Source organism: Zalophus californianus, chromosome 10 (assembly GCF_009762305.2).
Source record: "Zalophus californianus isolate mZalCal1 chromosome 10, mZalCal1.pri.v2, whole genome shotgun sequence".
Classification (NCBI taxonomy): domain Eukaryota; kingdom Metazoa; phylum Chordata; class Mammalia; order Carnivora; family Otariidae; genus Zalophus; species Zalophus californianus.
In genome coordinates, this window is record NC_045604.1 from 43,819,911 (window position 1) to 43,836,232 (window position 16,322).

General features: G+C 38.5%; 1 protein-coding gene across 1 annotated transcript in view; it reads right to left on the bottom strand.

The window, feature by feature from the left end:
• Positions 1 to 16,315, bottom strand: part of SHCBP1L (SHC binding and spindle associated 1 like) — a 39,636-nt gene extending 23,321 nt beyond the window's left edge. Inside the window, exons 1-3 of the mRNA XM_027612385.1 lie at positions 15,607 to 16,315; positions 13,731 to 13,880; positions 2,055 to 2,269 (exon numbers count right to left, since the gene is read on the bottom strand). Coding sequence (XP_027468186.1) covers positions 2,055 to 2,269; positions 13,731 to 13,880; positions 15,607 to 16,011 — 770 coding nt within the window. The 5' untranslated portion in view covers positions 16,012 to 16,315. The remainder of the gene's footprint in view (positions 1 to 2,054; positions 2,270 to 13,730; positions 13,881 to 15,606) is intronic.
• Between the last annotated feature and the right edge of the window lie 7 nt (positions 16,316 to 16,322).

Here is a 16,322-nt window from a genome sequence, read left to right on the forward strand (position 1 = left end):
CCTCTTCACCTCAGTCGCAGCAACTTCTTCCTAGAAACATTGCCAAAGGCAAGGGAAGCAAGGGCAAAAATGAACTACTGGGATTTCATCAAGATAAAAAGCTTTTGCACAGCAAAAGAAACAGTCAACAAAACCAAAAGACAACCGACAGAATGGGAGAAAATATTTGCAAATGACATATCAGATAAAGGGCTAGTATCCAAAATCTATAAAGAACTTATCAAACTCAACACCCAAAGAACAAATAATCCAATCAAGAAATGGGCAGAAGACATGAACAGACATTTTTCCAAAGAAGACATCCAAATGGCCAACAGACACATGAAAAAGTGCTGAATATCGCTCGGCATCAGGGAAATCCAAATCAAGACCTCAATGAGATACTACCTCACACCAGTCAGAATGGCTAAAATTAACAAGTCAGGAAACGACAGATGTTGGTGAGGATGCGGAGAAAGGGGAACCCTCCTACACTGTTGGTGGGAATGCAAGCTGGTGCAACCACTCTGGAAAACAGTATGGAGGTTCCTCAAACAGTTGAAAATAGAGCGACCATACGATCCAGCAATTGCACTACTGGGTATTTACCACAAAGATACAAATGTAGGGATCCGAAGGGGTACGTGCACCCCAATGTTTATAGCAGCAATGTCCACAAGAGCCAAACTGTGGAAAGAGCCAAGATGTCCATCGACAGATGAATGGATAAAGAAGGTGTGGTATATATACACAATGGAATATTATGCAGCCATCAAAAGGAATGAGATCTTGCCATTTGCAACAACGTGGATGGAACTGGAGCATGTTATGCTGAGCGAAATAAGTCAATCAGAGAAAGACATGTATCATAAGACCTCACTGATATGAGGAATTCTTAATCTCAGGAAACAAACTGAGGGTTGCTGGAGTGGTCGGGGGTGGGAGGGACGGGGTGGCTGGGTGATAGACATTGGGGAGGGTATCTGCTATGGTGAGCGCTGTGAATTGTGCAAGACTGTTGAATCACAGATCTGTACCTCTGAAACAAATAATGCAATATATGTTAAGAAAAAAAAAGAAGAAGAAGATAGCAGGAGGGGAAAATGAAGGGGAGTAAATCGGAGGGGGAGACGAACCATGAGAGACGATGGACTCTGAAAAACAAACGGAGGGTTCTAGAGGGGAGGGGGGTGGGGGGATGGGTTAGCCTGGTGATGGGTATTAAAGAGGGCACGTTCTGCATGGAGCACTGGGTGTTATGCACAGACAATGAATCATGGAACACTACATCAAAAACTAATGATGTAATGTATGGTGATTAACATAACAATAAAAAATTTAAAGAAAAGAATTAGATTATCTAGATTCTATTTGAGGTTACTACAGACAATGTTCCTTGAAGTGGGAATGAAAAATGTTTCCAAATTTCCTAGATTTTGGCTATGGTTTTGTTCAACAAAGAACTAATACTTAAGATATAATCAAATTTGTATATTCAGGGGAAGCATTAGAAAAACAAAAATATGCCCCCAAAATATTCTGTATTATATTTTTGGACAGCTTCTCTCAAATTGTATCAACTTTTAAGAAGCAATCATAATGTAGATGATGACATCTAGTATCTGTAATGCCCTTACATGTGAAACATAAAATCTAATATACTTAAGATGCTTAAATATGAACAAAATTTAATGTTACTTGTCTCTAGAACTTTTTTATCAATTTTTGAAAAAGCAAGATCAAAAAATGGCAAACTTTTCATTGCCCATATATAATACTTCTGCAAGAGAATGTTAAAAGAGTTACAAATATGTGTTCATTAAAAACGGACAGGAGCACCTGGCTGACTCAGTCGGTGAAGCATGTGACTCTTGATCTTGGAGTCATGAGTTCAAGCCCCATGTTGGGTGTAGAGATAACTTAAAATAAATAAATAAACTTTAAAAAAATGGACAAATTGAATTCAGCAGTGAGTAAAAATTAAATCAATAACTATTTATTAAGTGCTTATATACTTACGTATTAACTTTTTGAATAGGAGAATTTTAACTTTAAGAGGTAAAAAGGTCTAATACCTTACAACTTCCAAGGCCAAAGCAATATCATGTATATCAGAATCTTGTCCTTCAACAGGGTACACTTCCAAGAGAGGCACACTATGCTCCAGTTCTTCCAAAATCTCATTGACCAAATTCCTTGGAATATTTGCAATGTTAGAAGAAAAGGGCTCAGCAACAGATACGGTAACTTTGAAACAAGACGATGAGCTTTGGCATGGTTTACAAGTTACCTACGACAAATATTATAAAATTTGTAATTACAAATCAAAATAAATCACAGGATTTTTTTCCTCACACATGATCTGCTTATAAAATTTCTTCTTTTAAATTTTATGACCTCTTTAACCACACACAAAGTAATTATAGATCAATATTAAATAAAATAACACAATTTTTCAAACTTCCTCCCTCCCTCTCTCCTTTTCTTTTCCTTTCCTTTTCCTTTCCTTTCCTTTAGTTCCAGTGTAGTTAATAATGTTATATTAGTTTCAGGTATATAATGTAGTGATTCAACAATTCCGTATATTACTCAGAGCTCATCAGGATAAGTCTTAATCCTCTCCAGCTATTTCACCCATCCCCCTACCCACCTCCCCTCTATAATATTTGTTCTCCCAATCCCTAAATACGAATATCTTTCCATTTCTTTGGGTTGCCTTCAATTTCTTTCATCAGTGTTTTATAGTTTTCAGAGTACAGGTCTTTCACCTCCTCGGTTAAATTTATTCCTGGGTATCTTATTATTTTTGGTGCAATTGTAAAGGGAAGGATCTTCTTATTTCTCTTTCTGCTATTTCATTATTAGTGTAAAGAAATGCAATGGATTTCTGTATATTTTGTATCCTGCAACTTTACTGAACTCATTTACCAGTTCTAGTATTTTGGTGAAATCTTTAGGGTTTTCTATATACAGTATCATGTTATCTGCAAATAGTGAAAGTTTCACTTCTTTCTTACCTATCTGGATGCCTTTTATTTCTTTTTCTTTTTTTTCTTTTTTTTTAAAGATTTTTTATTTATTTAATTGACAGAGAGAGAGAGACAGAGAGAGAGGGAACACAAGCAGGGGGAGTGGGAGAGGGAGAAGCAGGCTTCCCGCCGAGCAGGGAGCCCGATGCGGGGCTCGATCCCAGGACCCTGGGATCATGACCTGAGCCAAAGGCAGTCGCTTAACCAACAGAGCCACCCAGGCGCCCCTATTTCTTTTTCTTGTCAGATTGCTGTGGTTAGGGCTCCCAGTACTATGTTGAATAAAAGTGGTGACAGTGGACATTCTTGTCTTATTCCTGACCTTAGGGGAAAAGCTCTGTTTTTCACCAGTGAGTATGATGTTAGCTCTGGGTTTTTCATATATAGCTTTTATTGTATTGAAGTATGTTCCCTCCAAACCTACTTTGTTGAGGGTTTTTATCATGAATGGATGTTGTACTTGGTCAAATGCTTTTTCTGCATCTATTGAAATGATCATATGGTTTTTATCCTTTGTCTTGTTGATGTTATGTATCACATTAATTGACTTGTAAATACTCAGCTACCCTTGCATCCCAGGAATAAGTCCCACTTGGTGGTGGTGAGTAATTCTCTTAATGTATTGTTGGATTCAGTTTGCTAATATTTTATTAAGGATTTTGGCATCTATGTTCATCAGAGATATTGGCCTGTAGTTCTCTTTTTTTTTTGGTAGTGTTTTGGTATCTGGTTTTGGTATTGGAGTAATGCTGGCCTCATAGAATGAATTTGAAAGCTTTCCTTCCTCATCTATTTTTTTTAATAGGTTCCAGTTATTGATTCATGGATGCTTTTATCTTGTCTTTTATTTCTGAGATTAATAGGTTTTTAAATATATTTATGTACATATGTGTGTGTATATATACAAATATTTCCCTTTTCCTTATCATTTGTTTCTTCAAAATGTCTTCTTTTCTGCTGTTTTAACCACAATTTTGATATTAGAGTTTCTTCAAATGCCTGGTGATCCTTGGCTGTCTGCTCATATTTAAAAGTGGAGCACTAAAAAGGAGGTCTGTGTATATGGGTGGAATAAGTACAGATATTCTATCTGTAGATGTAGAACATCTGTAGGATGTTCTGCACCAGCTCTTTCCATGGGAACTCAATATGACAACTACCTTTAGATGTGTTCTTTTGAGCTGAATATAGAAAACTTTTCCAACTCTCATGCCTGAAGGAGTATGCCTTAGCTGCTTGTGTTCTAGAAGTAGAGTCAGAGTAGAAGGCAGAAGATCCTAACATTCAGTACCAATAAACTTTGACCTATTCCCTTCTTCTCAGTGGGATACTTCTATCCTTAACCATACTTCTCAAGCCAGCTTCTTAAATCTGTACATTTATGTCTTTTGCCAAATTTGGGAAAATTCAGCCATTATTTTATTCAAATATTTTTTCAGCCACACCTCTTCTTCTCTTTTTCTGGGACTCAGAAGACATGAATGTTAGGTCTTTTGTTATAGTCCAACATGTCCCTACAGCTCTCTCTATTTTGTTTTCCAGTCTACATTCTTCCTGGTGTTCAATTAGGTAATTTCTAATTTTCTATTGTCAAGTTCACTGATTGTTTCCTCTGTCTTCATTCTGTTGTTCAACACATTCTTTTGAGTTTTTTATTTTAGTTACTGTATTTTTCTAGTTCTAAAACTTTGCTTGGTTTTTCTTTATATATTTCATTTATTTGTAGAGACTTTCTATTTTTTGCTGAGACTTTCTATTTTTTAATTTGTTGCATATGCATTCATAATTGCTCAGTGAAGCATTTTTATCGTGACTGTTTTAAAGTCCTTGTCAGATAATTCTAACATCTGTGTTATCTCAGTGTTAGTGTCTATTGTTTTATCTCATTCAAGTTGAGATCATCCTAGTTCTTACGAGGGATTGAGAAAAGATGACAAGTGATTTTTCTGGACATTTTGAGTATTATGTGAGATTCTTGACTTTATTTAAATCTTTTATTTTATCAGTCCTCTTTTGACACCAATCTGCCATAGAAAGAAAGTTGCCACCCTGTTACTGCCAGATAGGGAGAGAAGTCCAGACTCTTCACTCAGTGTCTGTTGACCAGGGGAGTGTGGGGAGTGTTTCTTCTTTACTGCTACTCTGGGGTGAGAGTTCAGGTTCAACATGAGATCTCCACTGATACCAGCTTGGAGAGAGAGGAGCACCTCATTACTGCTCCCCATGTTTTCTTTGACATCGTGGTAGGGTGTTGAGTCCTGATTCTCCACTAGATCTTTTCTGACACCACTCCTCCAGGAAGTGGAAGGAGTCTCTCCTTACTCACGGGGGTGATAGTCTAGTCTTCCTACGTAGTCTACATTGACACCAGCGGGGAGCAGGGGAAGTTCCTTATCACCCAGCTTCCCATTTTCTTCCCACTAGGTCTTCTCTAACACCACTCTGGCAGTGGGGTTAGCCTGCCTTGTTTCAACTTAACAAGAGTGGAAGTCTAGGCTCTTCACTTGGGTCTTTTCCTGCAGTGGGGAAAAAGGGGCAGCAGGTTTGGGTTTTTTTTTTCCCTGTGGTGTTTGGCTACCCCTTTCCTGGTCCTTTGGCTAGAGAAAGCAGGCCTTTGGGAGTGGGGATTGGTGGGGGTGGGCTTTTTCATTTTTCATTTTTACTTTTAGTCTACACCTATTGGTGTTTTTAGGTTGCCAGATTCTCTGGTACCCAGTCTAGGACATATGAAGCAAACCTCAAGGAAGTTACTGTTATTCCTTGGGTCATGAGGTCCCTAGGCACTCTGCCTTCTATCCATCTTTTAGAGTCTTATGTTGGTTTTATATTAATTATCTAGGTTTTTCTTATACTTGGTAGGAAGAATAGGGAAAAATATGTCTACTCCATCTTTCTGGGAGTGGAAGTCTCTGTTTCTTAAATAGCTTTCAACAATTCTTTCTTAGCTCCATATTCAACCTTATTTCCAGAGATGTAAGTACAGTCAATTCTTTAGGCTATTTAGTGTATATCAAGTTGTTTTTTGGCTTTCCCTACTGCAAACTTAGAATTCAACTTTCTTAGCTTTACTGTCGGTTGCCACTTACTTATCTCTTTTATGCCTCTAAGTTTTGTTGCCATTATCTCCTTTCCCATCTCTTGTCCTTAAATACCTTTTAAAAAATTCCTTTGCTATCATTTTGGTGGAGGACTCTGGGGATAAAGAAAAGCTCCTACAAGTTTCCAGAGAGGAAAAATATATAGGTGTTATCAGAGGACTGATGACATTGGCTTCTCAACCAACAACACTGGAAGCTTGAAGACAATGAACAGTATTTTTCAAATTCTTGTCATAAAAATCAAACCTAGAATCATGTATCCTGTCAATTTTTCAAATAAATATGAGGATATTTTCAAGAACACAAGATTGCAGTAATTTTATCTTCTTTGTGTCCTTACCCATGAAGCTATTAGGATAAGGTCCCTAGCCAAAATGAAAGAATTAAGAAAAAGGAAGACAGGAATTCTGGGAAATAGGTTATTTATACAAGAGAATGGTAAAAGGAATTCCTAAGATAATGATGGAGGGAGATCCCCCATCCATCAGGTCTAGAATCACCAATCCAGATTGCAGATCAGAAGGACGCAAGAGATACCTCTTTAAGAAGACAAAATTGATAGACATGTTTATGTTGAGAAGATTTACATAACTGTAAGTTATGACTGGGGAAGAGTCTAAGGACAAACTAGTAAGAAAACTAAAAGAAATGAAAAAAAAAACAAGGTAATCAACTCTAGGAAAACTTTTTTAAATGTCCAGGAAAGAAAAATTAATCATAGTATACCAAAGAGTTTATCTATCTATGAAATGAATACTACATACAAATGAAGTAGACACTGAGTATATGATAGAACCAAAATTATTAAGTGTTTTGGGAGTATGGGAGCATGTAGAAAATATGGGTATAAGGTCGAACAGGGAATGTATTGGTGGTGGTATATAAAATACCTAAATCCCCATTTTCCATAGTGGGAGCCTATATATAAAACCTAAAACAAAGAAATCAAGAAGTAGCAATATAAGCATGATTCTTTTTTTATTTAAATTCAATTAGCCAACATATAGTACATCATTAGTTTCAGATGCAGTATTCAATAATCCATCAGTTGCATATAACACCCAGTGCTCATCACATCATGTGCCCTCCTTAATGCTCATCACCCATTTACCCCATCCCCCCACCAACCTCCCCTTCAGCAACCCTCAGTTTGTTTCCCAGTGTTAAGGGTCTCTCATGGTTTGTCTCCCTCTCTTAAAACTGAATGGGAAGAAATATAAGCATGTCTCTTGGAGATAGGGAATTGATACTATAATAGTTAACTAAACTGGTTAAAATTGGCTGCACCTGGAAAATACAAGAAATTGCAGCAGAAGGTGGATAGAGGTTGGGTGAGCACATCATTTCATAACAAAAGTTGTAACTGTATTTGACTCTATTAACTTTGTGCATATTGAATTTTAATAACACTAAGAAAACATGTAGCAATAAGTGGGTACACAAAGGATAAGGAATTGAGATATTTAATATAAACTACTATTTGGGGACTTTACAATGACATAAAGGAAAGAGACAGAGAAGGAGCTAGAGGGAAGAGAAGGGTCCCAAGCAGTCTAAAATGTGAATTTAAATGCTTCTCAATTTGTTCAGAAAGCAAGTTACAGAACAGGCTTTAAATTCAAGGATTCTAGGGGTGCATAGATGGCTCAGTTAGTTAAGTGTCCAGCTCTTAATTTTGGCTCAGGTCATGATCTCAAGATTGTGAGATTGAGCCTCACAACAGGCTCCATGCTAGGTGTGAAGCCTGCTTAAGATTCTCTCTCTCCTTCTCCCTCTCCCTCTGCCCCTCCCCTCCAAATAAAAATAAAAAATAATAAATAAAATCAATTATTTTATAACTAAAGGTGGAAGTTTGTGGAAATAGCCACAATGCGAGATGTAAATGTTGAGAACAGTTCAAAGTGACTATTCCCTCTTTAGAACTATGATACAGTAGAATCAGGTAAATAACCAGCTTCGGAATCCACTGAGAGATCCCTTAAACATCTCCAAATTAAAGATTCTCTAAACTGGGAATATACCTCAATATAATAAAGGCCATATATGAAAAACCCACAGCTAATATCATCCTCAATGGGGAAAACTGAGAGTTTTTCCTCTATGGTCAAGAACAAGGCATGGATGTCCACTCTCACCACTGTTGTTCAACACAGTACTGGAAGTCTTAGCCTCAGCAATCAGAAAACAAAAAGAAATAAAAGGCATCTAAGTCAGCTAGGCAGAAATAAAACTTTCACTATTTACAGATGATATGATACTCCATATAGAAAACCCAAAAGACTCCACCAAAAAATTGATACAACTGATACAGGAATTCAGTAAAGTTGCAGGATACAAAACTGACATACAGAAATCTATTGCATTTCTTTACCAGTAATGAAGCAGCAGAAAGAGAAAGTAAGGCAAAAACCTCATTTACAATTGCACCAAAAACAGTAAGATATCTAGGAATAAACCTAACCAAAGAGGTGAAAGACCTGTACTCTGAAAACTACAAAACATTGATAAAAGAAATTGAGGATGATAAAAAGAAATGGAGACATTCCCTGCTCATGGATTGGAAGAATAAATATTGTTAAAATGTCTATACTGCCCAAAGCAATCTTTGAATGTGTATTCAATGCAATCCTTATCAAAATACCAACAGCATTTTTCAGAGAGCTAACAATCCTAAAAGTTGTATGGAACCACAAAAGATGCTGAGTAACCAAAACTACCGTGGGGGGGAAAAAACAGCAAAGCTGGCAGCATCACAATTCTGGGCTTCAAGTTATATTACAGAGCTGTAGTGATCAAAATAGTATGGTATTGGCACAAAAATAGGCACACAGATCAATAGGACAGAACAGAAAACCCAGAAATAAACCTGCGAGTATATGGTCAATTAATCTTTGACAAAGCAGGAAAGAATATCCAATGGAAGAAAGACAGTCTCTTCAACAAATGGTGTTGGGAAAACTGGACAACTACATGCAAAAGAATGAAACTGGACCACTTTCTTACCCCATGCATAAAAATAAACTCAAAATGGATTAAAGACCTAAATGTGAGACCTGAAACCCTAAAAATCCTAGAGAACACAGGCAGTAATCTCTTTGACATCAGCCATAGCAACCTCTTTCTAGATATGTCTCCTGAGGCAAGGGAAACAAAAGCAAAAATAAACTATTGGGACTTCATCAAGATAAAAAGTTTCTGCACAGCGAAGGAAACAAGCAACAAAACTAAAAGGCAGCCTACTGAATGGGCAAAGATAGTTGCCAATGACATATCTGATAAAGGGTTAGTATCCAAAATATATGAAGAACTTAACGGCCAGAAAACAATCCAAGTAAAAAATGGGCAGAAGACATGAATAGACATTTTTCCAAAGATATCCAGACAGCTAACAGACACATGAAAAGGTACTCATCAGTAATCATCAGGGAAATACAAAAGTACAATGAGATACCACCTCACACCTGTCAAAATGGCTAAAATCAACAACACAAGAAACAACAGATGTTAGTGAGGATGTGGAGAAAGGGGAACCCTTGTGCACTGTTGGTGGGAATGCAAACTGGTGCAGCCACTCTGGAAAACAGTATAGAGGTTCCACAAAAAGTTAAAAATAGAACTACCCTATGATCCAGCAATTGCACTACTAAATATTTACCCAGAGAATACAAAAATACTAATTCAAGGGGATACATGCACCCCAATGTTTATAGCAACATTATCTACAATAGCCAAATTATGGAAACAGTCCAAGTGTCCATCAATTGATGAATGGATAAAGATGATGTGATATATGTATATATACGTACATATACAATGGCATATTACTCAGCCATAAAAAAGAATAAAATCTTGCCATTTGCATGGACATGGGTGAAGCTAGAGAGTATTATGCTAAGTGAAATAAGTCTGTCAGAGAAAGACAAGTACCATATGATTTCACTTATATGTGGAATTTAAGAAACAAAACTAACAAGCAAAGGCGGGGGGGGAAAGAGAGAGGGAAGCAAACCAAGAAAAAGATTCTTAACTATAGAGAACAAACTGATGGTGGGCACCTGGGTGGCTCAGTTGGTTAAGCGACTGCCTTCGGCTCAGGTCATGATCCTGGAGTCCCGGGATCGAGTCCCACATTGGGCTCCCTGCTCAGCAGGGAGGCTGCTTCTCCCTCCGACCCTCCCCCCTCTCATGTGCTCTCTCTCTCTCTCAAATAAATAAATAAAATCTTTTTAAAAAATTTCAAAAAATATTAAAAAAAAAAAGAGAGCAATCTAATGGTGACCAGAGGGAGGGTGGGGGGGGGGGATGAGTTAAATAGGTGCTAGGGATTAAGGAGTGCACTTGTGGTGAGCACTGGGTGTTGTATGGAAGTGTTGAATCACTATATTATACATTTGAAACTAATATTACAGTGTATGTTAACTGGACTTTGAATAAACCTTTAAAAAAAATAAAGATTCTCGGGGCACCTAGGTGGCTCAGATGGTTGGGCATCTGCCTTCGGCTCAGGTCATGATCTCAGGGTCCTGGGATCGAGCCCCACATCAGGCTCCCCGCTCAGCGGGAAGCCTGTTTCTCCCTCTCCCACTGCCCCTCGCTTGTACTCTCTCACTCTGTCAAATAAATAAAATCTTAAAAAAATAAAAGTCTCTAAATTTATTGATAGTGACTACACATGCTCTTTGTACAAAATGTTTAAAAATCAACCATAATCCTAATAGAGATAACCAACTACCATTAACCTTTTTATCTTCCAGTTTTATTCCTATGTCCTTATATTATTTACATAGTTGGATCATACTGCATATCTAGTTCTCTAATCTTTTATTTTTATCTTATATATACAATGAGGGCTTTTCTAAATCATTAAAAGTTTTTCTTAATATAAGTTTTATGACTACATAATATCCTATCTTATGGATATATCATCATTTATTTGACCAGCATCTTATTATTAAAGTTTTATGGTATCACCAATTTTTCATTTTATAAATATCACTGTGATCACTCAATACATAAATCCTTTTCTGCAGAATAAATTTCTAGAAATTAAGTGAACTTTTTCATTCTCATTTTTATTTGTTTTTATGTGCAGTGGGGTCTATTTATTTATTTTTGTTATTTTTATTTTTTCTAGCTTTATTGAGATAACTGACATATAATGAGTGAATTACTTTAAAATTCTTTTTTTTTTTAAGATTTTATTTATTTGACAGAGAGGGAGAGTGAGAGAGAGAGCGCGCACGTGCACAAGTAAGCAGAGCGGCAGGGAGAGGGAGAAGCAGATTCCCCGCTGAGCAGAAAGCCCGAAGTGGACTTCGGTCCCAGGACCCTGGGATCATGACCCGAGCAAAAGGCAGACGCTTAACCAACTGAGCCACCCAGGCGCCCCTACTTTAAAATTCTTAATATATTTTGGCAAACTGCTTTTTACAGAGGTTATAAAAAAAGTTCCCTTAATTTCTGGACCATTGTGTAACCAAGATTAAGAATATGCTAGATTTTCTTCCAATCAAATATTTCTAAATTTTTTCTTTGTTGTGTGAATTTGTACCAGGCAGAATAATGGCCCTCAAAGATATTCATGCCTTTATCCTTGGAACCTGTGAATATATTAATGTTACTTTACATGGTAAAAAGGACTTTGCAGGTGTGATTAAGGTTAAGGAGTTGAGATGGGAAAGTTATCCTGAATTACCCAGTTGGGCCCATTCTAATCATGAATCTTAAAGGACATGCACTTTTTCAGCCTGCAAAGAACCAGACAGATAGAGTCTAAGAAAGACTTTGGAGATGGAGAGAGGGGGCCAGAAGTCATGGAATGCAGGAAGCTTCTAGAGGCTGGACAAGACAAGGAAACAGATTCTCCCCTACAGCCTCCAAAAGGGAATGCAGCCTTGCCTATATCTTGATTTTAGCTCACTGGGCCCATGTCAGATTTTTTTCTATAGAATTGTAAGATAATAAATTTGTATTGTTTAAGTCACCAAACTCATGGTAAATTCTTGCAGCAGCAATAGAAAATTGAGCATCTAAAGAAAAAGAGAATGAGGTCCAGAGAAATAAATTATTGTGACTTCAGAACAAGGAGTATCAGAGAGCAACTGTTGATACTTCAATCCAAGTAAGATTTAAGAAGCTTTGGCAGACAAAACAACATCTGAATTGTGCAGCACTACCTTAAGAGGTCCCAAGAGCTACCTTAAGAGGTCCCAAGATCTAGTTTTGCTGCCACATAATTCAAAGAATTAGAATCTGCCAACATACTATTCTGCTTTTTGCTCTGTTCTCTCCTTTCCTTCCTACCTTTCTAATGTTTAAAGGACACTGGCAATCTCTCGAGGATTGGCAATCCCTAGAGGATTCTAAAGCAATCTAATTATCTGTAATCTTGTGATTTTTGGAGTAAGAAAGAGCAAACAATCAATGTATTGCATGTAAAACCTTAGAACTTGATATATTTTCTAGATAATCTAATCCAGTGAGTTTTCACATAAATTTAAGGATCTTCCAAGGTTTTATGGAGAATAGGGGCTATCATGAGGTGTCGGAAGAAAAACCAAGTAATTGCTAGAATGCCATCCCCTTCCTTTCAGTCAGAAATGTCCTGCTTTAATGTGTTGTATACGTTAGGCTTCCACATAAAACTTGACTAAAGAATCCCCCCCAAAAATGTTAAAGATACCAATATAGTATACCTCCACTTATTTTATCCACATGAAAAAAGTCCAGAGAAGTTATGAAAGTTCAAGGGAAAAGCTACTCAAAATCTGAAGTTGAGCAAACCTCAAAGAAACACTAAAAACAGAATATTATTGAAAAACTAATGCCAAGTCTCTATTATATTTTTTGTATAGTCTCTATGATAAAAAATACGGCATTTTTTATCTGTAAAAATACCACAAACTTACTTTTCCATGGAACACAGAATTGAATTGTTTTCAGGTAGTGTGCAATGTAATGAATTTCAAACACAAATTTTTCTTGTGACCAAACAACAAACTTGAAATATCTGAGGCAGGGATACCATTTGTGATTATAGATATTAATGTCTATACAAGGATAATAAATCTTTAAGGGAATCAAACTTATGACATCAAATATGCCACAATATTTAACCTATAGACCTAAAAAAGTAAAATCTTATCAGATGAAGGCTTGGAAGTTGAGGTATTATACTAAAAGGGTACTTTTCATAGGAAGAAATTTCAAATTTTACCAATAATTTTTTGATCCACTTTTTCTGTCTTACTTTAACTAAACCTCATAATTCAGACAAAAGAAGATTAAAGGAAAATGATGGAAAAAGAAAGCCCAAGTCTGTTAAAGCCTACATTACTAATTTTAAAGAAATGCACTTTTGCTATTTAAGCAATTGAAACTAAGCTAATAAATACTGTCTGATACACTAGATTCCATTTAATAATTAACTGTGCCCAGGTAAATGGATGCTAATATCCCCCCTTCTTTTTATGCTATTAATTTGCTTAGAAACTTAAAATAGACATTAACCTTTGTCAATCTGTGTTTAAGTATCAAAGCCCCAAATTAGTAAGGTCATATTTTGGTCTTAAAAAGAACTGATAATTTCACTCAAAAGAACAAAGCTCAGGTAAAAGTTATTTACCTCAACCAGTATACCAACAAAAGGGATAGAAGCTTCTTCATATTTCACAAAGAATAACTCAGGATTCGTCTTCCAGACTCCAAGCCATTTGTCTTTCAACTTTAATTTTTCTGTTAGATATTTACTCATAGCCTCATCAGCATCTTCTGCCTAGCAAAAGAAAAAATATGTATAAATATATAAAATTATAGATTTATACATAAATATTTTTACTGATTTCTCTTTAAATATACCCTTAAATAATAAAAAAAACCTGGAAAGTAAAAGATTTTAATTGAATCAATGTTTACTGGAAAATATCATAAACTTAAAAGAGATCCATTCACTCAATAGAGTAATTCAGTGCTGAAACATCTACTTGTTATTTATATTTAAGTAATCTGTTTTATTAATCCACTGAGGACAAAGAACTGTAATTATACATTTAAAAAATAGTAATTATCATTTTAAAAAAAACAGCAATTATTTTTTCTGAACTTTAAAGATACAGTAACCTATTTAAAACATAGTACATAAAAATTTAAAACAGCACTCCATTCTATAAAACAAATGAGCATATTAAGCATTCAAAAAATACTACCCATTTTATTTTTTAAATTTAAATCAGCTACCTCAAGGATGATAATCATCTAAGCTATTGTGAAACCCAGTCATTAGACCCCGTCTGATTAAGAGCACAAAAATGTCTATAAACGTTTTTCAATTGCCTTTCAGAGACTTCCTCTTCTCCAATCCTCATTATCAGATATAAGTTGGCCATTAATACTGTCCTAGTTTTATGGTAATTGTGTTTTTTTTAAGATTTTATTTATTTATTTAATTGACACACACAGAGACAGAGACAGCGTGAGAGGGATCACAAGCAGGGGCAGTGGCAGAGGGAGAAGCAGGCTTCCCCGCTGAGCAGGGAGCCCAATGCGGGGCTCAATCCCAGGACCCTGGGATCATGACCTGAGCAGTAGGCAGTCACTTCAACTGAGCCACCCAGGCGCCCCTATGGTAACTGTGTTCTTAAAAATAAAATTTTCGTCTGAGTATAAAATACGGTTCACCTACAGAAAATCTGAAAAATGCACAAAATGCAAGGAAAACAAAACCCACTCTTGATCCTGACAGCCCAAATAACCGTTGTTGCTAATTCCTTCCAGTCATTTTTCTATGTGTGTATTCATCCATTCATATGAATCATGTTTTGTTTTGTCTCCTGGGTTTTTTTTTTTTTTAAACATTATTGCGTCAGATATAACTAATGTTCTTAAAAACCTAATTTTTACCCCTGCATAGGTCTCCACTATATGCAGCCACCACAAGTTCTTTACTGCCCCCATAGTCGTTAGTTTCTAATTTTTAATTCTAATACATACCAGTGCAACGAATATCCTTCTACACCAATTCTTCTACTATAACTTAAAAAAAAAATAGGTTAGAAACATATATTTGCTCTATGCAGTGTTACGAGGTACGTATCTTGGATACGAAACATCATTCCACTTCCCAGACTCCGAGTCTGGGAACCATCGAGTGTAGACCTGTGCAGTACTGTCGGGTAAATTCAAGGCTGGGTCATCGTATCGTTATGTGCGGACACAAGTCGTTAAATGCGAAAACTAAGACGCAAGCCTGGGCACTGATAAGGCTTATCGATCTAAGATCTAAACCTGGGCACTGATTAGGCCTATCGATCTTCATCTCTTGGAAGCTGCCAGAAACCCGGGACACGCTCCACCAGGGCTGCCCCCTCACTGACAACAGCTTGTGTGCGGGGCGGGGAAAGCCAACGGTAACCCTCTGGGACAGGCCCAGTGCCTCGGGCTCGGCGGAGGCCCTGCAAACGCCGAGTCCCCGTCCTTCTTGGAACGGCCGGCTGGCCCCTCACCTTGCGGCCCTGCAGCATCTCGTCGCAGTACAGCGCCACCTTCTCGTCGCGCCACATGCCCCTCATGGGGGACACGCAGACCGGGGGCAGTGGCTGCGCCTCCTCTTCATCCTCCTCGGGCACCGACAGAAGGGGCTCCTCGTCCTCCTCCGCCCCCTCGCCCCGGCCCTCGGCCTGAGAGGCCGGCAGGAGCTGCAGCCGCCGCCGGGCCGCCTCCCGGCCCGCCTTCCCCTTCGTGGGCCGCGGGGACGCCACCACCGCCCGCACCGGGGATGCGGCGCTCTTCAGGGTCCCTACCGCCACCGAGTCCCCGGTGGGCGCGGGCACCCCCTTCTCTCCTCGCCTGCCGGGGCTGACGGTTCGGACGGAGTCCTCCGGCCCGGGAGCCCGGGCCCCCGACGCCATCTCCTCACACCGCGAGGGCCCGCTGCAGCCGTTAGTCACTTTTCCCGCCCTCAGCCCGCTGGCCAATGAGCGGACGGTGCCCGCCGAGCCCGCAACGAGCGCGGGGCCTCGAGGGGAGCCGGCCCGGGTGAGTTGGGGAATGGGTGTACGGGCGGGGGCGGGGGTGCAGGGGACCGCGGCCCGCGAGGTGGTGGGGGGCGCGGGTGCTGCGGAGGGGGCCGCGGGGGACAGTGTGGCGCTCGGGGCGGCGCCCCCACCAGGTGGCGCCCACGCGCAGGGCGCTCGCCCTAACCCCACGCCGCTCCCCTTGG